Source organism: Piliocolobus tephrosceles, chromosome 7 (assembly GCF_002776525.5).
Source record: "Piliocolobus tephrosceles isolate RC106 chromosome 7, ASM277652v3, whole genome shotgun sequence".
In the NCBI taxonomy this organism is placed as follows: domain Eukaryota; kingdom Metazoa; phylum Chordata; class Mammalia; order Primates; family Cercopithecidae; genus Piliocolobus; species Piliocolobus tephrosceles.
Genome location: NC_045440.1, coordinates 144,347,937 through 144,365,883, shown reverse-complemented (window position 1 = coordinate 144,365,883; position 17,947 = coordinate 144,347,937). Strand labels below are relative to the sequence as shown.

Sequence of the window (17,947 nt, the reverse complement as noted above, 5' to 3'; positions counted from 1 at the left end):
TCCTTTCTCCCTCAGAACAAGGAAATCTTTATTCATCAGTAGTAAAATGACCTTGCACATTTAATGTTATGTTCCTGATAAGATACAGGCATGATGTGAACACTGGCTTCTTTTATTTTAACCTTAAAAAGAATTCTCGGCTGGGCGCGGTGGCTTAAGCCTGTAATCCCAGCACTTTGGGAGGCCGAGACGGGCGGATCACGAGGTCAGAAGATCGAGACCATCCTGGCTAACACAGTGAAACCCCCTCTCTACTAAAAAATACAAAAAAAAACAAACAAAAAAAAAAACCTAGCCAGGCGAAGTGGCGGGCGCCTGTAGTCCCAGCTACTCGGGAGGCTGAGGCAGGAGAATGGCGTAAACCCAGGAGGCAGAGCTTGCAGTGAGCTGAGATCGCGCCACTGCACTCTAGTCTGGGTGACAGAGTGAGACTCCGCCTCAAAAAAAAAAAAAGAATTCTTTTACCATGAATGTCTATATGAGAATTTAATCAGAAAAGTTGTGTATTTCTGACACTTGGGATGTGAGAGACAGGTTTCAGAGTAGCCAACTTGTTGTTTTGTATTTCATAGGACCATACAGATGTGTCTTCAAAGCCACGATGAGAAATTTAAATTTAATTCTGGTACCTTTAGTGGCATTTTAAACACCCATGTCCTGTTATCTTTTCAGAGACAGTCATTTTTATTCTAAATGTATGTGTGTGATAGGAAAATGGGGCACTTCCATATAGCAGCACTGTAGGGTTGGTTGAGTTTACATTCCTCACTAAATACCTAGTTTTCAGAATTATTTGTTGAGTTATCCAGACCAGATATTTAGTTCTCAAAATTACTTAAGTTACTGAGTATATACATTTAGCACCACATATTTAAGCACTTTGTATATTTTTAATATTTTCCATTACCCAGAGAAATCTATAAGCGTGCTAGAGAATGAGCAGTAGGACAGAGTGCAATATGAATGCATAATGAGAAAGCAAAAAATGAAACAGAAGGTAATATCTGTGTGTTTATTGCTTTTCACTATTCCATGGAGAGTGAAAATTGAAAGCTGGTTTACTCATGAGGTATTACTGTATGCAAAGGCAGTGTTACTCAAATCCACACTTGAAGTCACTCTCAGTCTCTTCAGGCAGCATGATCAAGTGAATGGAATAAGATTCTCTTTGTTCTGTAAAACTCCAAGACAGAAACCTGCCTTTCCCTAACAAATACCACAGTTCTGGGCTAAGCCTCTTTGAGACTGGTTTGCTGCAGGTCTCCTATATGTGTGCTGTGAGTTCAGAGGAGATGAAGTGACTTTTTCATGGGGTCACTACAGAAGGCAACCAGAGAAGCTGGGCTTTTTCTTAGGATGTGAATGGTGACAATTACAAGAAATGATTTGTGTTCCTCACTGCCTTATATTCAACATCAGGTTATGGAATGATAGACTAAGTGACCTGAGGCAGATATCTAGAGACCAGTGTAGATATTGATCGCAGCTCTAACAAGAGAGAGCTGCCTCTTGAATTGGTAGTAGTAGTGAGTTGTGGAGCAAGGAGACTTACTGACCTGTGCTTTACCAAGGGTAACTAGTGTTGGTGTGTACCAGGTGTTGACCTGGCAGAGCTGGAGAGGGAACCAGGAGCTTTTGTGGGAATTTCACAGAGGTGCTAGCTTCCATCCTTTATAGTTCAGGGATTTGTATGTTGGCAAGAAGCTGCAGAAGTCACTTCTGAGAGAACTGTTAAAAGGTGCTCCTTTCTCTAGCCAAGTTCCCCACCCCAGAGCACAAGGTTTAAAGACCAGAATGTGGACTCTTCACCCTCGGCTGGACATCCTTGTGTAGGTAGGGTACTATCATTTACAGTGGCCCTGTCATGAATTCTGGGCCTTGGATCAAAAAGCCAGGAAGGACATTTTATGCTTCTGTCAGTTCCACATAGGAGTATGTAGGCTGTAAACATCCTTCCTGTCCTGATGAGAATTCATCATCTTTATGAACCTGTCTTTGACTCTTCCAGCCTGGTCTGTTGTTCATGCTTTCTCTCTTGATACCATGTTTACTCCCTTCCTTTGTCCCTCTCTCTGCCACTTCCTGTGCTTGATAAACAACTTTGTACCTGGGATCGAGTTGTCTGAAAGAGAGATGGACTCTACCACTACATTCACTCAGTGCCCTGGGGGGTCTGCCACATGCCAGGTGCCAGTATCGGGAGCACAGCAGCACACGTCCCCAGTGTGCATATACTGGGTTTTGGACAGTTTTTGTATATGGTACATGTTACAGTTTGTCTTAGATTAGGGAGAAGGCTGGGGATAATATCCTTTATCATGATCAGCAGCATTGTGCTGTAATAAAGCATACTTGGTGAGTGCAGGAACTTTTATGTATGTCTTACATTATATGTTTTATTATAGCTTCAATTAATTGCTAATTCTAAAAACCAGTGATTATTTTCTTTCATGGACATTTTCATTTTAATATCAGCATCATTTTAAAAAAAAACTTGCCTTGTCACCTAAAAGATTGAGGTCACAGTTGGTTGTGATTTGCGTACCCTCATGTAAAGGGCAGCAGATGGTTCTGTCATGTTCCCAAATGAGTCTTCTATACATGCTGCCCACTTAACAACATATTCTCCCATGGTCCTCATACCTAGGTAGAGTCAGTTCTAACACTTAACCTGTCCATTGCTCCAGGAGAAATTTCACCATTTCTAAGGAACATTCCCTGATGACCTCATTCAGAGGTGACCTTCTCCTCTGAACTCAAGGGAACACATGTTAGAAGCATTAGATTTGGGAGTATTTTAGATTGTTTCATAATAATTTTTAAAGAGCAAGTAATAAATTGACTAGGCCCGAATTCAAAGAACTTTTCATGTATCTCCAGTGTCACCAGAAACATAGCCTTAAGTGTGTGTTCCTGAATGTATGTTTTTTTAAAAAATGATTATGAATGTTGCAGCCTAGTCTTGAACAGTATGATCTCCCTGTTCTAGAAAGTATAACCCCCTCCTTGGGTCTGGACCTTAGAAAGTAGTAACTGAAAGATAACTGGTGTGCTTTGACGGGTTTGGGGGATGATGATAGTGGAATTGCAGAAATGTATTTTTAAGTTTACATGCCTTGTTAATAAAGAAAGGAGATAATCTCTTTATGTTTTCTTTTCTAAAACTTCTCCTTGTTCTTGAAAATACTATTTCAGAAACAAAGATTCCTAAGTCATTTATTTAACTTGATATTCTCATACCAAAGATTTCTGATAATTGACTAAAAGAAATGAATATTGCATTACTTTTTAGCATATTTTTTTTTTTTTTTTTTTTTTTTTCAGTTTATAACAGTCATTCTTGTGGGGGGTATGTTTTAGGGCATCATTCAGAAGATAGTGGACAGTCACAAAGTAAAGCATGTGGCCTGCTATGGATTCCGCCTCAGTCACCTGCGGTCAGAGGAGGTTCACTGGCTTCACGTGGATATGGGCGTCTCCAGTGTGAGGGAGAAGTATGAGCTTGCCCACCCACCAGAGGAGTGGAAGTAAGATACAAACCTGCTTTGGTGTGATGCACACTTGATTTCTTTTGCTTTTTAAAAACATGCACAAGATAACAAATGTATATGTTTAATTTCCACACTGCTTGTCATTACATCTCTGGTATAAATAAAATTGGTTAGTAATTATTAACCAGTGATCTCTTCTAGACCTCTAGTCTAGCTTTTGGATATTATTAACTATACTTTGAGCCATCTGATTTCAGGCTTCTGTGATGGTCTTTTGCTAGCTGATTTCTCACAGTGCTACTTTGTTTCAACCTTTGCTCCCAGTAAAACTCAAATCCTATATATATATTTTCATCCCTTGTCATCCTTTTATGTAGCAGGAGTTGCTATCACACCTAAATACCTTATTAATGGGCTGCATAGCTTGTTTTACTATGCCGTGTAATCTAGAGCGCACCTACAAAGAGTAAGTGTATATTTGATATTCACATGCAATGTTAAAATTAGGAAGTAATCTCTTAGTGACTCCTGTTGAAATGTTAAGGAAAATAAAATTATTTCAGGGCAAATTAAAAGAATTCCCTTTAATTGTTCTTTTTCTGGTTTTCCCTAATTTTTTTTTTTTTTTTACTATTAAGCAACTCAGGATGTTAGTGGGAAATTGTACATCTAAAATACATTTGAGAGAGGTATAACTTGTAAAAATGGGCTTCTTTTACTAGGGTTCTAATTTTTATAGGTAATGCTACAGAAATAAAGATAATTGTAGATTGAAGAGTGCATTCAAAGGGTCAGTAACTTTGAAGGATCTAGATTAATTAGGGTAGACATTTTAAAAGGAAAACATGTTTAGGTGAATAATTTTTGTTCTTTTTTGAGACAGAGTCTCGCCCTGTCACCCAGTCTGCAGTACGGTGACATGAACGTGGCTCACTGCAGCCTCTTGGGCTCAAGCAATTCTCCCACTTCAGCTTCTTGAGTAGCTGGGACTGTAGGCACACACCATTACGCCCAGCTAATTTTTGTATTTTTTGCAGAGATGGGGTTTCAGCATGTTGCCCAGACAGGTCTCAAACTCCTGGGCTCAAACAGTCTGCCCACCTTGGCTTCCTGAGGTGTTGGGATTACAGGTGTGAGCCACCATGCCCTGCCTGAATAAATCTTACATTGAATAAAACCCTACCCCAGTTACAGAGTTCATCAAAGAAATATAGTTGTATTTTCAAATTTGTCAGGTAGCTGGTACCAAGTTAACAAAATACTCCTTGAGAATATTGTCTGGTTGGTTCACATCAATGGCTAGAGAAGATTTGACCTCCAGCTATTTAGTCTGTTTAAGCAAGTAAGCATTCCAAAACAAAGGATATGTAAAAGTTAGATAAAAATACCTGCAGGGTTTTTGTTTTGTTTTGTTTTTTGAGATGGGCATCTTGCTGTGTTGCTTGGGCTGGTCTTGAACTCCTGTACTCAGGTGATCCTCCTGTGTCAAGGTACTTATTTTACACAATTATATTATCTTGGTTTATATGGACATGTCAGATGCCGACTTTGTCATAATGAAGTCCTTAGTGCTCAATAAAATGGCCATTGAATCTAAATCTCTTAGTAGATTGTTGTTCTTTTAAGCCAATTTATTTACTTTGTTTTAAGTAAAATTGAATAGGCACTGCTTTACTGACTGGGTCTTGAATCCTCAAAAGGAAGAAAAATTTAGATGGGGTTATATAGAAGTTCTCATAGATTGACCCTACTAGATTAAGGAGTGATCAAGATACTGCTGCTCATAATAATACTAATGATGATGATGACATTGATGCCTTGTCGTCATGAGTGGCTGAGCCAGGGACTCTGCCATCTGTCTGCTTCTTACACCAGAAAACTTAAATATACATTTCATTTTACTGTTCCCAAACCCTATGAGTTAGAGACTATTGTTGTTCTTGTTTTACACATGAAAACAAAATTGATACTTTTAGTTACGTAGTTTGTGACACAGCTTTTGATTTGAATTGAGCTGTCTGGATTCATAGTACAGGTTTTTAAAATTAGATTGCCTATCTCAATATAGGAATAATGTTGTCTTAAACACTCTGAAAATGTAGCTAGGCTTTTAAGATTAGTGAAAGTTGGCCAGACATGGTGGCTCACATCTGCAATCTCAGCACTTTGAAAGGCTGAGGCAGGGAAATCACTTGAGTTCGAGACCAGCCTGGCCAACATGGGTGAAACCCTGTCTCTACTAAAAATACACAGATTAGCCGGGTATGGTGACGGGTGCCTGTAATCCCAGCTACATTGGAGGCTGAGGCAGGAGAATCACTTGAACCTGGGAGGTGGAGGTTGCAGTGAGCTGAGATCATGCCATTGCACTCCAGTCTGGGTGACAGAGTAAAACTCTGTCTCAAAAAAAAAAAAAAAAGATTAGTGAAAGTTACATGCATAGTAGGTAGAGATAATGACAGAAGAAAATGTGACAGATAAACTGATGAGGTATTTTCAAGAGTTATGAGGGTTAATACTGATGGTTCTGTGTATTTAAAAGGGGAGGAATTTAAGTGTCAGTAAGGAGCAGGAGACTATCAAAAATAACCAAGAGAATCTGGATAGTCCAAATAGAAGTTCTAGAAATCATAGGATAGATAAAATAGCAGATTAGACATAGCTGAAAAATTAGTAAACAAGACAAAAAATTTCCCAGAACATACCACAGAGATGAAAAGATGGAAAATGTGAATGTAAGTTGCTGTAACATGAAGAATGAGAAGGTCAACCCATTTCTAATAGAAACTCAAGAAGAATGAACAAGAATGGGGAAGAGAGGAGATAATCCTAAGAGATAATGGTTGAGAATATTTTATAACCAGTGAATGACATGAGCCTTCAAATACAGGATTAACATAAAATCCCAAACAGAGTCATTAAAACTAAACTGATGCTTTGGCAGATTGTATTAATAGTAAAATATTGTTGTACCAGAGAACACAACAGGATGACACCCAGAGAAAAATTCAGACTTTTCAACAACAATAATAGATGCCAAGAAAATAGTGGGATAATATGTTCAAAGTGGTGAGGAAAGCAGCTGGCAGCCTGTATTTGTTGACCCAGTTAAATTGCCATTCAAGAACAGGGTGAGATAGAGACACTTTCCTTAGAGGATTTACCACCAAAGGAACCTCCGACAAAAACACCTTAGGAAAAACGAAACTGATCTCTGAAGGGGAGGGTCTCGGATGCGAGATGGAAAAAATTGGGTAGATCTAAATAAGCATTGGCTCCATGAAACGAAATAGTAACTGAATTTGAAGAACTTAAAATATAAGCAGAAAGGGAACAAAGTATATCAGACAAATAATAACCAGGGGGAAAAGGATTATACCCTGTTAATATCATGTGAAAAAAAATTGTAAACATCTTTTAAAGCGTCATTAGGCATATAGAAGGCAATTACAATACAAGCTATTATCACCAAGAGTTTAATAAATATTCCTCATTTAGCTTCCTGGATACCAAACTGCTTTGGTTTTCCTTCATTAACCATTCATAGTCTTTCTGAACTGTTTAGCTTTTAAATGTTGGGGTGCTCCAGTAACCTCTTTTCTACTCCTGCCTTGGGCATTACATCATACATTTGATTGGATGGAGGCAGGGAAACTGATAAATTAGTGCAATAACCCAGGCAAAAATCCTAAAAGATGGTGCAGTAGGGGAATAATAATAAAAGTGGTGAGAAACAGTTGTACAGGATTGTGTTTTTAAGGTGGGAGCTGATGGGATTTGCTGATGTATCTTTTAGAATGTAAGCCATCCAATTCTATTTGTAAATCATTTGGGCTCAGAAGCTTCCAGTAGCTTCTCATCACACTCAGAGCACACTCTGGAGTTTCTGATGACCTCACAGTCCTTATCTCCTTCTGCTCTTCCTCTTCCTCCTCCACTCTGGTGACACTGGTCCCTTTGATTTCAGTTTTCCTTCCATTAAATTCTTTAATATATTTTAGAGTTCTTTCCATAAATACTCAAGTTGGGATCCGATGTGATGGTTTCTTCTCTATTGCCAGACTCTTTAGTTGTTGAATAATATAGCCCTTCATCTTAATTAATGCTTTCTTTGTCTCACTTCTCTTTTTTCCTTTATCTTTTACAACTTTTCACGTATTCAACTCTAGCCCCCTGGCTTTCTTATTGGGGCCTTTGAACTTGATGTGACTCTGCTGAGTATGTTCTACCTTTTCCAGGCATGGCTTGGACCTCCCCATTCCAGGAATGTGCTTGAATGTCACTGCTTCCCTATGGTCTCCTACTGGCTACCTAAAGAGCCCACTGCCTACCTGAAGCTCCTTGTGATTTTTCATCAGCTCATATAGTCTGTTAATTTTTTACAGACTTATGAAGACTGATATTATATATGTGTTGTCTGTCTTTCTTTCTCAGGGACTTTGTTTTCTTCACTCTTATATTCCTGGTTCTAGTCATGTCTGGTGTACTATAGGCACCCAATAAACAATATTTGAATAAAAACTGAATAAATAATATATTGATAATGCATGTGTGAAAGAAGCCCAGAAGCAAAGTAATGTGATAGTATAGAAACTTTTCTTCAACTAGGAACCAAACAATATTAGCTTAAGTTAATAACAGTGTTACCATATTAACACATGTTGTTTACTGTGTGTCAGATATTTGATGTAGTTCATCAGAATTAATTTCTGTTATGATAGTCTTATGTAGGTACTCTCTTTTTGCCATTTACTTGTGGGAAAGCCTTATTTTGGAAAGGCTTAATAACTTTTCCTGGAGATCATATGGCTTAAATGGGTGGTATAGTGGAAACTGAATCCAAACACTTAGCTGTTTGTTCTCTACTCCTGTATTAGATATGTAAGTACAAGAAGCTAAACATGACAAATTTTTTTTCTGTCACCTGCAGACATCTAAGTTCATAGGTGGGTATGTGAAAGCAGCTACAGTTCTGTCTTTAATTCTGAGGAGTAAGATCTCAACAGTCAAATGAAAGTTCCAGGACTCAGCAATATAATGGGGTATAAATTTTGGTTTCCATGACATTTTTGGACATAGCTTGTTCTTTTGTGCTGTCTGCTATAGATTCTATTCATACTGTTGAATAAACCTGAAATATAGACTTGTTCATTGGTCCTCACTCTTTAAACAGCTTGGTAAGCTAGCTTGCTGCACACGTATTTGGTCATAACTGTCTCAGGTAGGATGACCTTAGAGAGCTCTGTGTTATGACATGTCACTGGTTGAAAGGAAGGGCTGGATTGATAAATGGCTATCCATGTAGGAAGAAGAGCAACAACAAAATTGGATCCTACCTCAATACACAAATCTATGAGATGTACAAATATCACATGCAAAACTTTAAAAAACCATGTTTTGTGGGAAGTGTAGTTGAATGTGTCTCTGGCCCTGGGTTAGGAAGATTTTCTTAAGAGCTCCAAAATGTTCACTATAAAAAGAAAGAATGGCAAATTTTACTGTACTAAGATTAAGACATTCTGCAAAAGATACATTTTCAAAGTACAAAAACAAGTTGCAAAGTGGGAGAAGGTATTTGTAACACAACGCAGTCAACAAAAGGTGGTGTTAAGAGTTCTAATCAATGTAAAAATTGCTGATGGTGCACTGTGGCTCATGCCTGTAATCCCAGCACTTTGGGAGGCCAAGATGGGTGAATCACCTGAGGTCAAGAGTTCAAGATCAGCCTGACTAATAGGGTGAAACCCTGTCTCTACTAAAAATACAAAAGTTACTGGGCATCATGGCAGACGCCTGTAATCCCAGCTACTGGGGAAGCTGAGGCAGGCGAGTTGCTTGAACCTGGGAGGCAGAGCTTGCAGTGAGCCGAGATCGTGCCGCTGCACTCCAGCCTGGGCGACAGAGCAAGACTCCATCTCCAAAAAAAAAAAAAAAAGACACCTCAATAATAGATAGGCAAGAGACATGAAGGTATTTTCATAAAAGAAAAAATAAGTTTGGCCAGTTAACATAGAAGGCACTGTCAGCTTCTTTATTGATCAGGGAAATTCAAATCAGTAGCTCAGTGAAACTCTACCTCTAGTTGGCGAAAAGTCAACTGTCTGACACTCTGTAGCTGGAGAGGCTGTGGACCTGACAGTCTTTCACCTGCACTGCTAGGGAGAATGTTTTAATAAATTGGTGAAACCACCTGGGAATCCAGCTTGGCATCCTCTTGAATGTCAAGTGATTACATGCCCTACCATCCTGCAGTTCTCCTTCAAGTTCTTTCTTTCAGAGACTCTAGCTCTACTTTCTATACCAGGCTATAACTGCAATAATGTTCATGGCATAAGCAGTGACAGTTAAGTCACTTGGGGATTATTCACATGGTGGTAGAATGTCACACAAGTCAAAATTAATGAACTACAGGTACGAGTAACAATATGCATGAAGCTTAGCTGTATAACATCATGTGACAAAATAAGTCCTAGCACAACTTTGTGAATACGCTAAATACTACTGATTTTCTTTCACATCTTAAAATGGTTAACATTTTATGTGAATTTTACCTCAGTTTTAAAAAGTCCTGGAATATGACGTACAGCATGACACACTTTTTATAAAGTAAAAAGTGAAAACACCTAACGAGATTGTTGGGAACACATGTTGGTTAAGACCACATAGAACATGTAAATAAGGGAATGGTAAATTCCTTCAGAAGTCACTGGAAGGCCCAGAGCCGTGGCTGGGGTAGCCGCCAGCTCTTCCCAGTCCCCACACAGGCTCCAGGAGAACTTGTGTTGACCATTAGGGTCTGAGGCTGCGTTTGAAAATCACTCCTGAAGTGTGCATGTGTGCCCCAGCCTGTCCTTAACGCTTTCCCAGTCAGTCCAGGGGCAGGTGGGAGCTTACCTGTTTCTGGGATGCTGGGAGAGCCTAGTTAAGTAGGTAGTATTTGTTAGGAGCTTGAGTCAGGCAAAACTGTTTAAATTATGCTACCAGATCTAGTTTATAATACAGTAAAAGGTGTGAAGCTTTGGGAGATTTCCAACAGATTTAAACTGTAAAGTTTTTCACTTAAATAATTAAGTGAATTATAATTTAAACTATATTGATTGTCTGAAATCACCTACATAGAGTGATCTGTTCGGCTTCTGACTGAGTTAATTGGATATCACTATTCCTTTCAGATGTCGAATTCAGGGATTTGAGGACCAAATCTAGGAGAAGCCTTTCTTGGCATTTGAGAAAGCAGATTTACTGATTTATTATTAAACATTTACTGAATGCTTCTGTGCCAGACACTGACAGTACCAAGGTGAATACTTCCCTTTGAAAACAGCTGATTCAGCATGCCTGCTTTCCTTTGAAATCTTACATTCTTCACCTTAACTCGCTCGCTCTCCCTCCCTTCCCCCTGCATTTGGTACAGTACTGGGTTGCCCTAGCAATATATAAGAAAATGAAAGAGGAAGCCCTGCCCACCAGTGTTACTATTTAGTCCTGGGTTGTACAGTTAGTTGAATTCTTCCCCTGTTCTTTCTCCTCCAGTGTCTTCCTGTTTTCTGATTCTCTTCTCTCCCACTTACCTTCCTCTCTGTTTTCATCTTCTCATGGCTTTGTAGCATCATGGCAAGGCTCCTCTCTGGATTATTTTCTTTCCCCAAGTTCTTAGTTTTTAGTGAATTATTATTTCTCCAAGAGTTCTCTCCTCCTTGAAAGTACTGAAAATGGAATTGAATTAAAATTTTGAGATAACATGGGGGAGATATTGCATGTTTTACATTGTGAAATCTCCCTATCAGCCTTATGTTGTCTCTCTTTAATCAATTTTTTATTTATTCACTTATGGTCAACATATTGATTGTATAATGTAGGCTGTAAAGTATACATAAAAGTAGAAAATTTAAAAGCATGCAGTGGGCCAGGCGCGATGGCTCACACCTGTAATCCCAGCACTTTGGAAGGCTGAGGCAGGTGGATCACTTGAGACGGTGAGTTCAAGACCAGCCTGGCCAACATGGTGAAACCCCATCACTACCAAAAATACAAAAATTAGCCAGGCATGGTGGTGCACGCCTGTAATCCCAGCTACTTAGAGGGGCTGAGGCAGGAGAATCGCTTGAACCTGGGAGGTGGAGGTTGCAGTGATGTGAAATAGCATCACTGAGTAGCTGGGACTACAGCCTCACACCACCACACCTGGCTAATTTTTTTGTATTTTAGTAGAGATGGGGTTTCACCATGTTGGCCAGAATGGTCTTGATCTCCTGACCTCATGATCTGCCCGCCTTGGCCTCCCAAAGTGCTGGGATGATAGGTGTGAGCCACTGCCCTCGGCCTAGTATGGTTTATTTTTTAAAGAAAGTCTTGGTTAAATAGTTGTTTTGAGACAAGGTCTTGCCCTGTTACACAGGCTGGAGTGCAGTGGTACCATCATAGCTGGCTGTAGCCTTGAATTCCTGGGTTCAAGTAGTCCTCCTTCCTCAGCCTCCCAGTTACCTAGGACTAGAGGTGTTTGCCATCACACTCAACTAATTTTTTAAAATAATTTTTTTGTACAGACAAGGTCTCATTGTGTTGCCCAGGCTGGACTCCAACTCCTGGCCTTATATGGTCTTTCTGCCTTACCCACTGTGATCAGCGTTTATAGTTTTGACTATACTAATTCAAAGGTCTTTTTTTGGCAGAGGAGAGGGGAGACAGGGTCTGTCTTTGTCATCCAACCTGGAGTGCAGTGGTGCAATCATGACTCACTGCAGCCTTAACCTCGTGGGCTCAAGCCATCCTCCCACCCCAGCCTCCTGAGTAGCTGGGATCATAGGACGTGCCATCACGGTCGGCTGATGTTATGTTATTTATGTTATGTTGTGTTATGTTGTGTTGTGTTATGTTATGTTATGTTATGTTATGTTATGTTATGTTATGTTATGTTATGTTATGTTATGTTATATTATGCTATGTTATTTTTAGTAGAGACAAGGTCTTGTTATGTTGCCCAGGCTGATCTCAAACTCCTGGGCTCAAGCACTCCTCCTGTCTTTGTCTCCTAAAGTGCTGAGATTACAGGTATGAGCCACCGTGCCCCACTTCTGATTCAAAGGTCTTATTTCAGGTTTTATTTATTTTGTTATTGCTTTTAATGGTTGTCATAGCAAAAAGTATTCTTGACAAAGATATGCATAATTAAATAGAAGGGATACCTTCTGTATGTGCCTTGCCATGATACTGATTTTTCACTACCAGTCACCAATTGTGTAAACATTTGTTGAAATTTGGTCAGTGAATTTCCATATTCCATGATCATTCCTTTCAATATAATTGATTTTGAAATGTATTTTCATATTTTAACATCAGTTTTTTTATTTAGTGGAGAAATCTTGAAATGTTAGAAATTTTTGTTTTCAGATTTTTTATGAGCAGTGCATCCACTCCTTTTTGGTGACAAAGTTATAAATTGATGGAAATAGTTTAGACTTCAAAATGGTCTGTCCATAAACATGACAACATGCTTTTCTTTGTTGTTTTTTAAATTTTAATCATGGATTAAAATTTTGGCCAGATAATTCTTTGTTGTGGGGAGCTTTTGTATATATATGTTGTATGGCTTCTACCCACTAAATGATAGGAGCCCACCACCCCACCCTCTTTAGTTGTAACAGGCAAAAATATGTCCAGTTACTGCCAGTTGTCCCCTAGGGGAAACAGGGAGGGGGCAGAATCTCTCAAGGTTCAGAACTACTGCTCTAAAATATAACCAAAAATTGTTAAAAATCTCCAAAAATTATTCTTAATTTCATAAACTATCCCATCAGTATTCAAAGTTTGACTTGTTTATTAAATATCACGACAAAAGTTTTAAAGATAAGTTATTTGAATTAGGATCCAAATTAGGTGTGCCCTTTGTCTTTTCAGTCTTCTGTAACCTATAGCATCTTCATCCAGTTTCTCCCCTTTACTTGCAGTTTGTGAAGGAAGCTGTGTTGCTTGTCCTACAGGTTCCCCTCATCTGGATTTTGTCTGTGACATCTGTGTCCATTGTCTTGGATGCCTTCTAATGTCTTCTCTGCAAAGCCTTTGTGTCATCTTTACTAAGTTAATTCTTACTCTATATATTCCTATTATGAAGGTTATATTTTATTCTGTTTACCATTTATTTCTACATTGAACACTTAGCTCACTTTTTTTCATTCATTCATGTTTACCAATAAATGTATTTTACTATAAATGGTCATTTTAGTTTTGTCTGTGTCTCACAACTTTGTTAGATAGTGTTTTATTATCAATCAGTGTTTTGATATTTGTTTCAAGATTTTAGGAAGAAACCAAGGGGTGGATTAAGTGTGTTGTTTAGGTTTCTGCCATATGTGCTTATAAAACAAAAGATTATTGGTTATGGATTTATTTTATTGCATTACAGGAAGAATAACAATTTTATGGTGTTGACTCTTTTTTAACTATGTTGAGATGATTCTTTGTGCCTTAGTACTTAGTTGATATTTTCATTCCTTTTGAAAAAATGGTATGTTCTCTTATTATAAAGAGGGCGAGTATGTTTGTGTACATTTTTTCAAGCTTATTGTCATATTATTTGAAGATTATATTGTTCATACTTTGCTTGAAAAGTGACATTTAATGTATTCAGTGTATATATTATACACATATATTTTGCTGCATGCTCATCTCAGAAGAAACTATTCAACTGTAATTGTTGATGTACTTTTTTTTTTTTTTTTAGTAATTCTGTCTTGTGATTCTTTATGATTTTAAGGCTATGTTGTTAAGTATGTATAAGTTCATGATTATAATATATTCATCTATACTTTCTGTTACCAGTACGTAGTGCCCCCTCTTTGTTTATGTGTTTCCTATCAGCAACATATTTATTGTCTTTGTATGAATTAATGAATTGTAGCCCATTAAATTAGAGGTGTGCCCATTCCCAATTTCATTCTCTATTCTTTGCTTCTGGAGGTAACTGATATTCTGATTTTGGTCATAATGATTTTTTTGCTTAAAAAAAAGTTTTACTACTTACATATTGTCCAAATCTGACATCATGATCATTCATTATCTAAATCGGAAAAAAGAGGCTTTATTATACTGTTAAGGGAAAGCTGTGCTAATCAGTCAGTCTCCCTGAGGAGAACACACTACTGGTACTATACAAGGTTTTTGGAAGTATGAAATTGAGAAACTGGCCAACTTTCAGAGGTGGGAATGGGTTGGCATCAATTTTAGACACATGGTTACACAAGTTAGACTGTTCGTCTTTAGAAGCATGTTCTTTAGAGTTAGTTCCTGTTTGACTGAATTAAAGAAGGAGCTGCCAATCAGTTGACCTGCAGATGCGTGTTCATTGAGGCAAGTTATCAGTTGATTGACTAAAGGTGCTTTAAAATTAGTTTCGAGTGGGTCTGTGGCTGTACAACTGGTATTTATTGACCACGCTGATTTAAAACTGGTTGTGTGTGTGTGTGTGTGTGTGTGTGTGTGTTGGGCGGGGTGGTGTTTGTCACCACAGCTACAAAAGGGTCAGTCTTGTATTCGTGGGAATTTTAAAATTCTCAATATAATATCAAAAGTTGCAAAATAGTACACAGAAATCCTGTGTACCCTTTAGCTGGTTTCCTTAAATATTAAAATATTATATAATATAGCTAGTAAAACCAGGAGATTAACATTGATGCAGTCCTAGTAACAAATCTATATGACTTTTTCACATTTCCCAATTATTCCACTTACTGTTCCTTTTCTAGTTCAGGACCAATTCAGAACACCACATTATGGTCATGTCTCCTTAAGTCTTCTCTAATCTGAGACAATTCCTTAATTTGTGTCATTATGACCTTTACATTTTTGAAGAATACTCACTGGTTATTTGTATTGTGTTCTTCAATTTGAGTTTGATATTGTTTTTATGATTAAGGTTATGCATGTGTGGCAAAACTGCCACAGTCAAGATGTCCTACCTTTCTCGTTGCATTGTATCAGGAAGTCCGTAATGACACAACTTAATTTACAGATGGTTCTAACTTGGATCATTTGGTTAAGATAATGGAAGCCAGGTTTCACCACTACAAGGTTACTGTTTCCCCTTTATTATTAAGAAATATCTTCTGGGAAGATACATCGATACTACAACATTCTGTTTCTCGTTTTCACCCACTAATCTTAGCATTCATTGATGATTCTGTCTTGCAGTGATTATTACTATAATTGTTGCTAAATGATAAATTTCTCTTTCCATTCTTCCCTTTTTTTAAAAAAATTGGAAGTCTATTGTAAGAACAGACTGTTCACACCAGTTTTTTTTATGAGGGCATCTGTGTTGTGTGAAGTTAATGCTTTGTTTACTTCACTAAAGACAGACTAGCTAGCTAACCCTTCTCAGTATCAGGACTATCATATTCTTAATCTAACTCAGCTTTTCAAAAACATACCTTCTTCCTCCTTGTCCTCAGTTGGTTACTTTTGGGTGTCTTAGTGCTCATATTTGGTGGTAAGATTGAGGAAGCTAGATGACAATGACATGAATAAGAACATATTGCCTAAGAGTAGGAACAGAAGAATGATTTTATTTAGGGCATAGTATTTAGCTGCTGTTGGGAATCCATGGAGAGGCATATAGCAGAGAAGTGGAAATATGTGTCAGGATGCAACTAGACTCTTAAAATGGCAAACAGACGTGTAAAGAAAATGGTGACTTTTGTGTAAGAGAGTAGAGTAGGGATGTCAGGTCTAGTGGGGCACGAGAACATGGTGTCACACATTGCAGTTTAAGGACTGAGGAAAGTTTCAGTAGGGTTTTGCGTGAAATTTGCTAGACTAGTGTGTTGAAGCAGGGAACAAAGTTCTTTTTAACTTTCATTTTAGGTTCAAGAATACATGGGCAGATTTGTTACATAGGTAAACTACATGTCACAGGGGTTTGGTTTACAGATTATTTCATCAACCAGGTATTTTTTCTGATCCTCTCCCTCCTCCCATCCACCACTCTTGTTAGTCCCCATTGTCTTATTTCCTGCTTTATGTGGATGTGTTCTTGTCGTTTAGCTCCCATCAAAATTCTTAACATGATCTAAAGGCCTTGTCTAACTTCACATAAGCAGGCTTGAGTTAAATTCCTTTCTGTTTTTAAGACATAGGTACCTTCTCTTCGTTTCATTGTGCCTTTAAATATTCATGTTCTTGCTGGAGAGGAATCCCATGCCTACCTCTAAATAGCTGTAGGATCTAGGGAAGATTATGTTATTCCCTAAAATTGTCTTGTCAATCTGTGAACATAAGGTGAATATTAACCTGGCTATTATTTCTCACCCAGAATCTTTGTCTCCTCCTAGTCTCCCTACTTCTTCCTTTGGTCCCCATTGTCTGTTCTGCATGGTATATACCCTAATCATGAAAAATGAAAATCCTGTGATGTCACTTCTCTGTGCACAGCATGCCCTTGACTTCCTTTCTTATTGAGAAAGAACCCTGTTATCATGATTTGTAAGGGTCTGTGTGAAGCTTCATTTCTACTCACTGCCCTCATGCAAGCTGCCCCAGCTACACTTGTCTTCCCAAGCATCCTCCAGCAGCAGGGCCTTTACATAGTCTGTTCCACCTGATTAGAACACTTTTTCTCTGCACTTAACTGTATAACGCCCTTCCTCATCTCCTTTGTTTAGATCTTTGCTCAGATATCATATCAGTGTCCATCATTGACTATCCTTTATAAAAATAATAATCATTTGTTATTCCCCTTACTTTGATTTTTTTTTATGACGCTGACTGCCATCTCATATATATTTGTGTATTTGCTGTCTGACTTCTGCCACGAAAATGCAGACTTTTTGAGACCTAGCACTTTGCCTGTTATTCACCGTTGAATTTTCACTGTTGAATTTCCAGCACCTCCAGCTCTACGTGAGACATGATCTGTGCTGGAATAAACAGTTATCGAGTTATTACTAATAACTCGATAAACCTTAGAAACCATTTATTATGATATGCCAGTGACTGTTCTGAGTGTTTTGTGTCTACTGACTTATTTACTTCTTGTAACATCCTTATAAGGAAATTGAGGCACAGAGAAGTGATAGCTGACAGTGAATAAGTGACATGGCCTCCCGTAGGTGATCTTTATCTAGAGCCCATGTTCCTTATGCTTCTCTAAAAAGAAGTCATCTGTGTGAAATGCTTATCACAATTCCTGTCATACCCTAAATATTCAGAAAATGTTAGTTGATAATCATCATCAGCATCAGAATGCTGGATGTTAAAAGAATGGATTTGGAGGCCGGGCGCGGTGGCTCAAGCCTGTAATCCCAGCACTTTGGGAGGCCGAGACGGGCGGATCACCAGGTTAGGAGATCGAGACCATCCTGGCTAACACAGTGAAACCCCGTCTCTACTAAAAAATACAAAAAACTAGCCTCCCGAGTAGCTGGGACTACAGGCGCCCGCCACCTCGCCCGGCTAGTTTTTTG

At 38.4% G+C, this 17,947-nt stretch overlaps 1 protein-coding gene across 7 annotated transcripts in view; it reads left to right on the top strand.

Annotated features, from left to right (window-relative positions):
• PTK2 (protein tyrosine kinase 2) overlaps positions 1 to 17,947 on the top strand; it is a 362,172-nt gene that overhangs the window by 123,956 nt on the left and 220,269 nt on the right. For 6 of the 7 annotated variants that reach the window (XM_026454573.1, XM_026454577.1, XM_026454572.1 and 3 more), the window contains one exon: positions 3,361 to 3,527. The exons of the other annotated variant lie outside the window; for it this stretch is intronic. In XM_026454573.1, the coding sequence (XP_026310358.1) occupies positions 3,361 to 3,527 (167 nt within the window). The remainder of the gene's footprint in view (positions 1 to 3,360; positions 3,528 to 17,947) is intronic. 7 annotated transcript variants of the gene reach the window in all.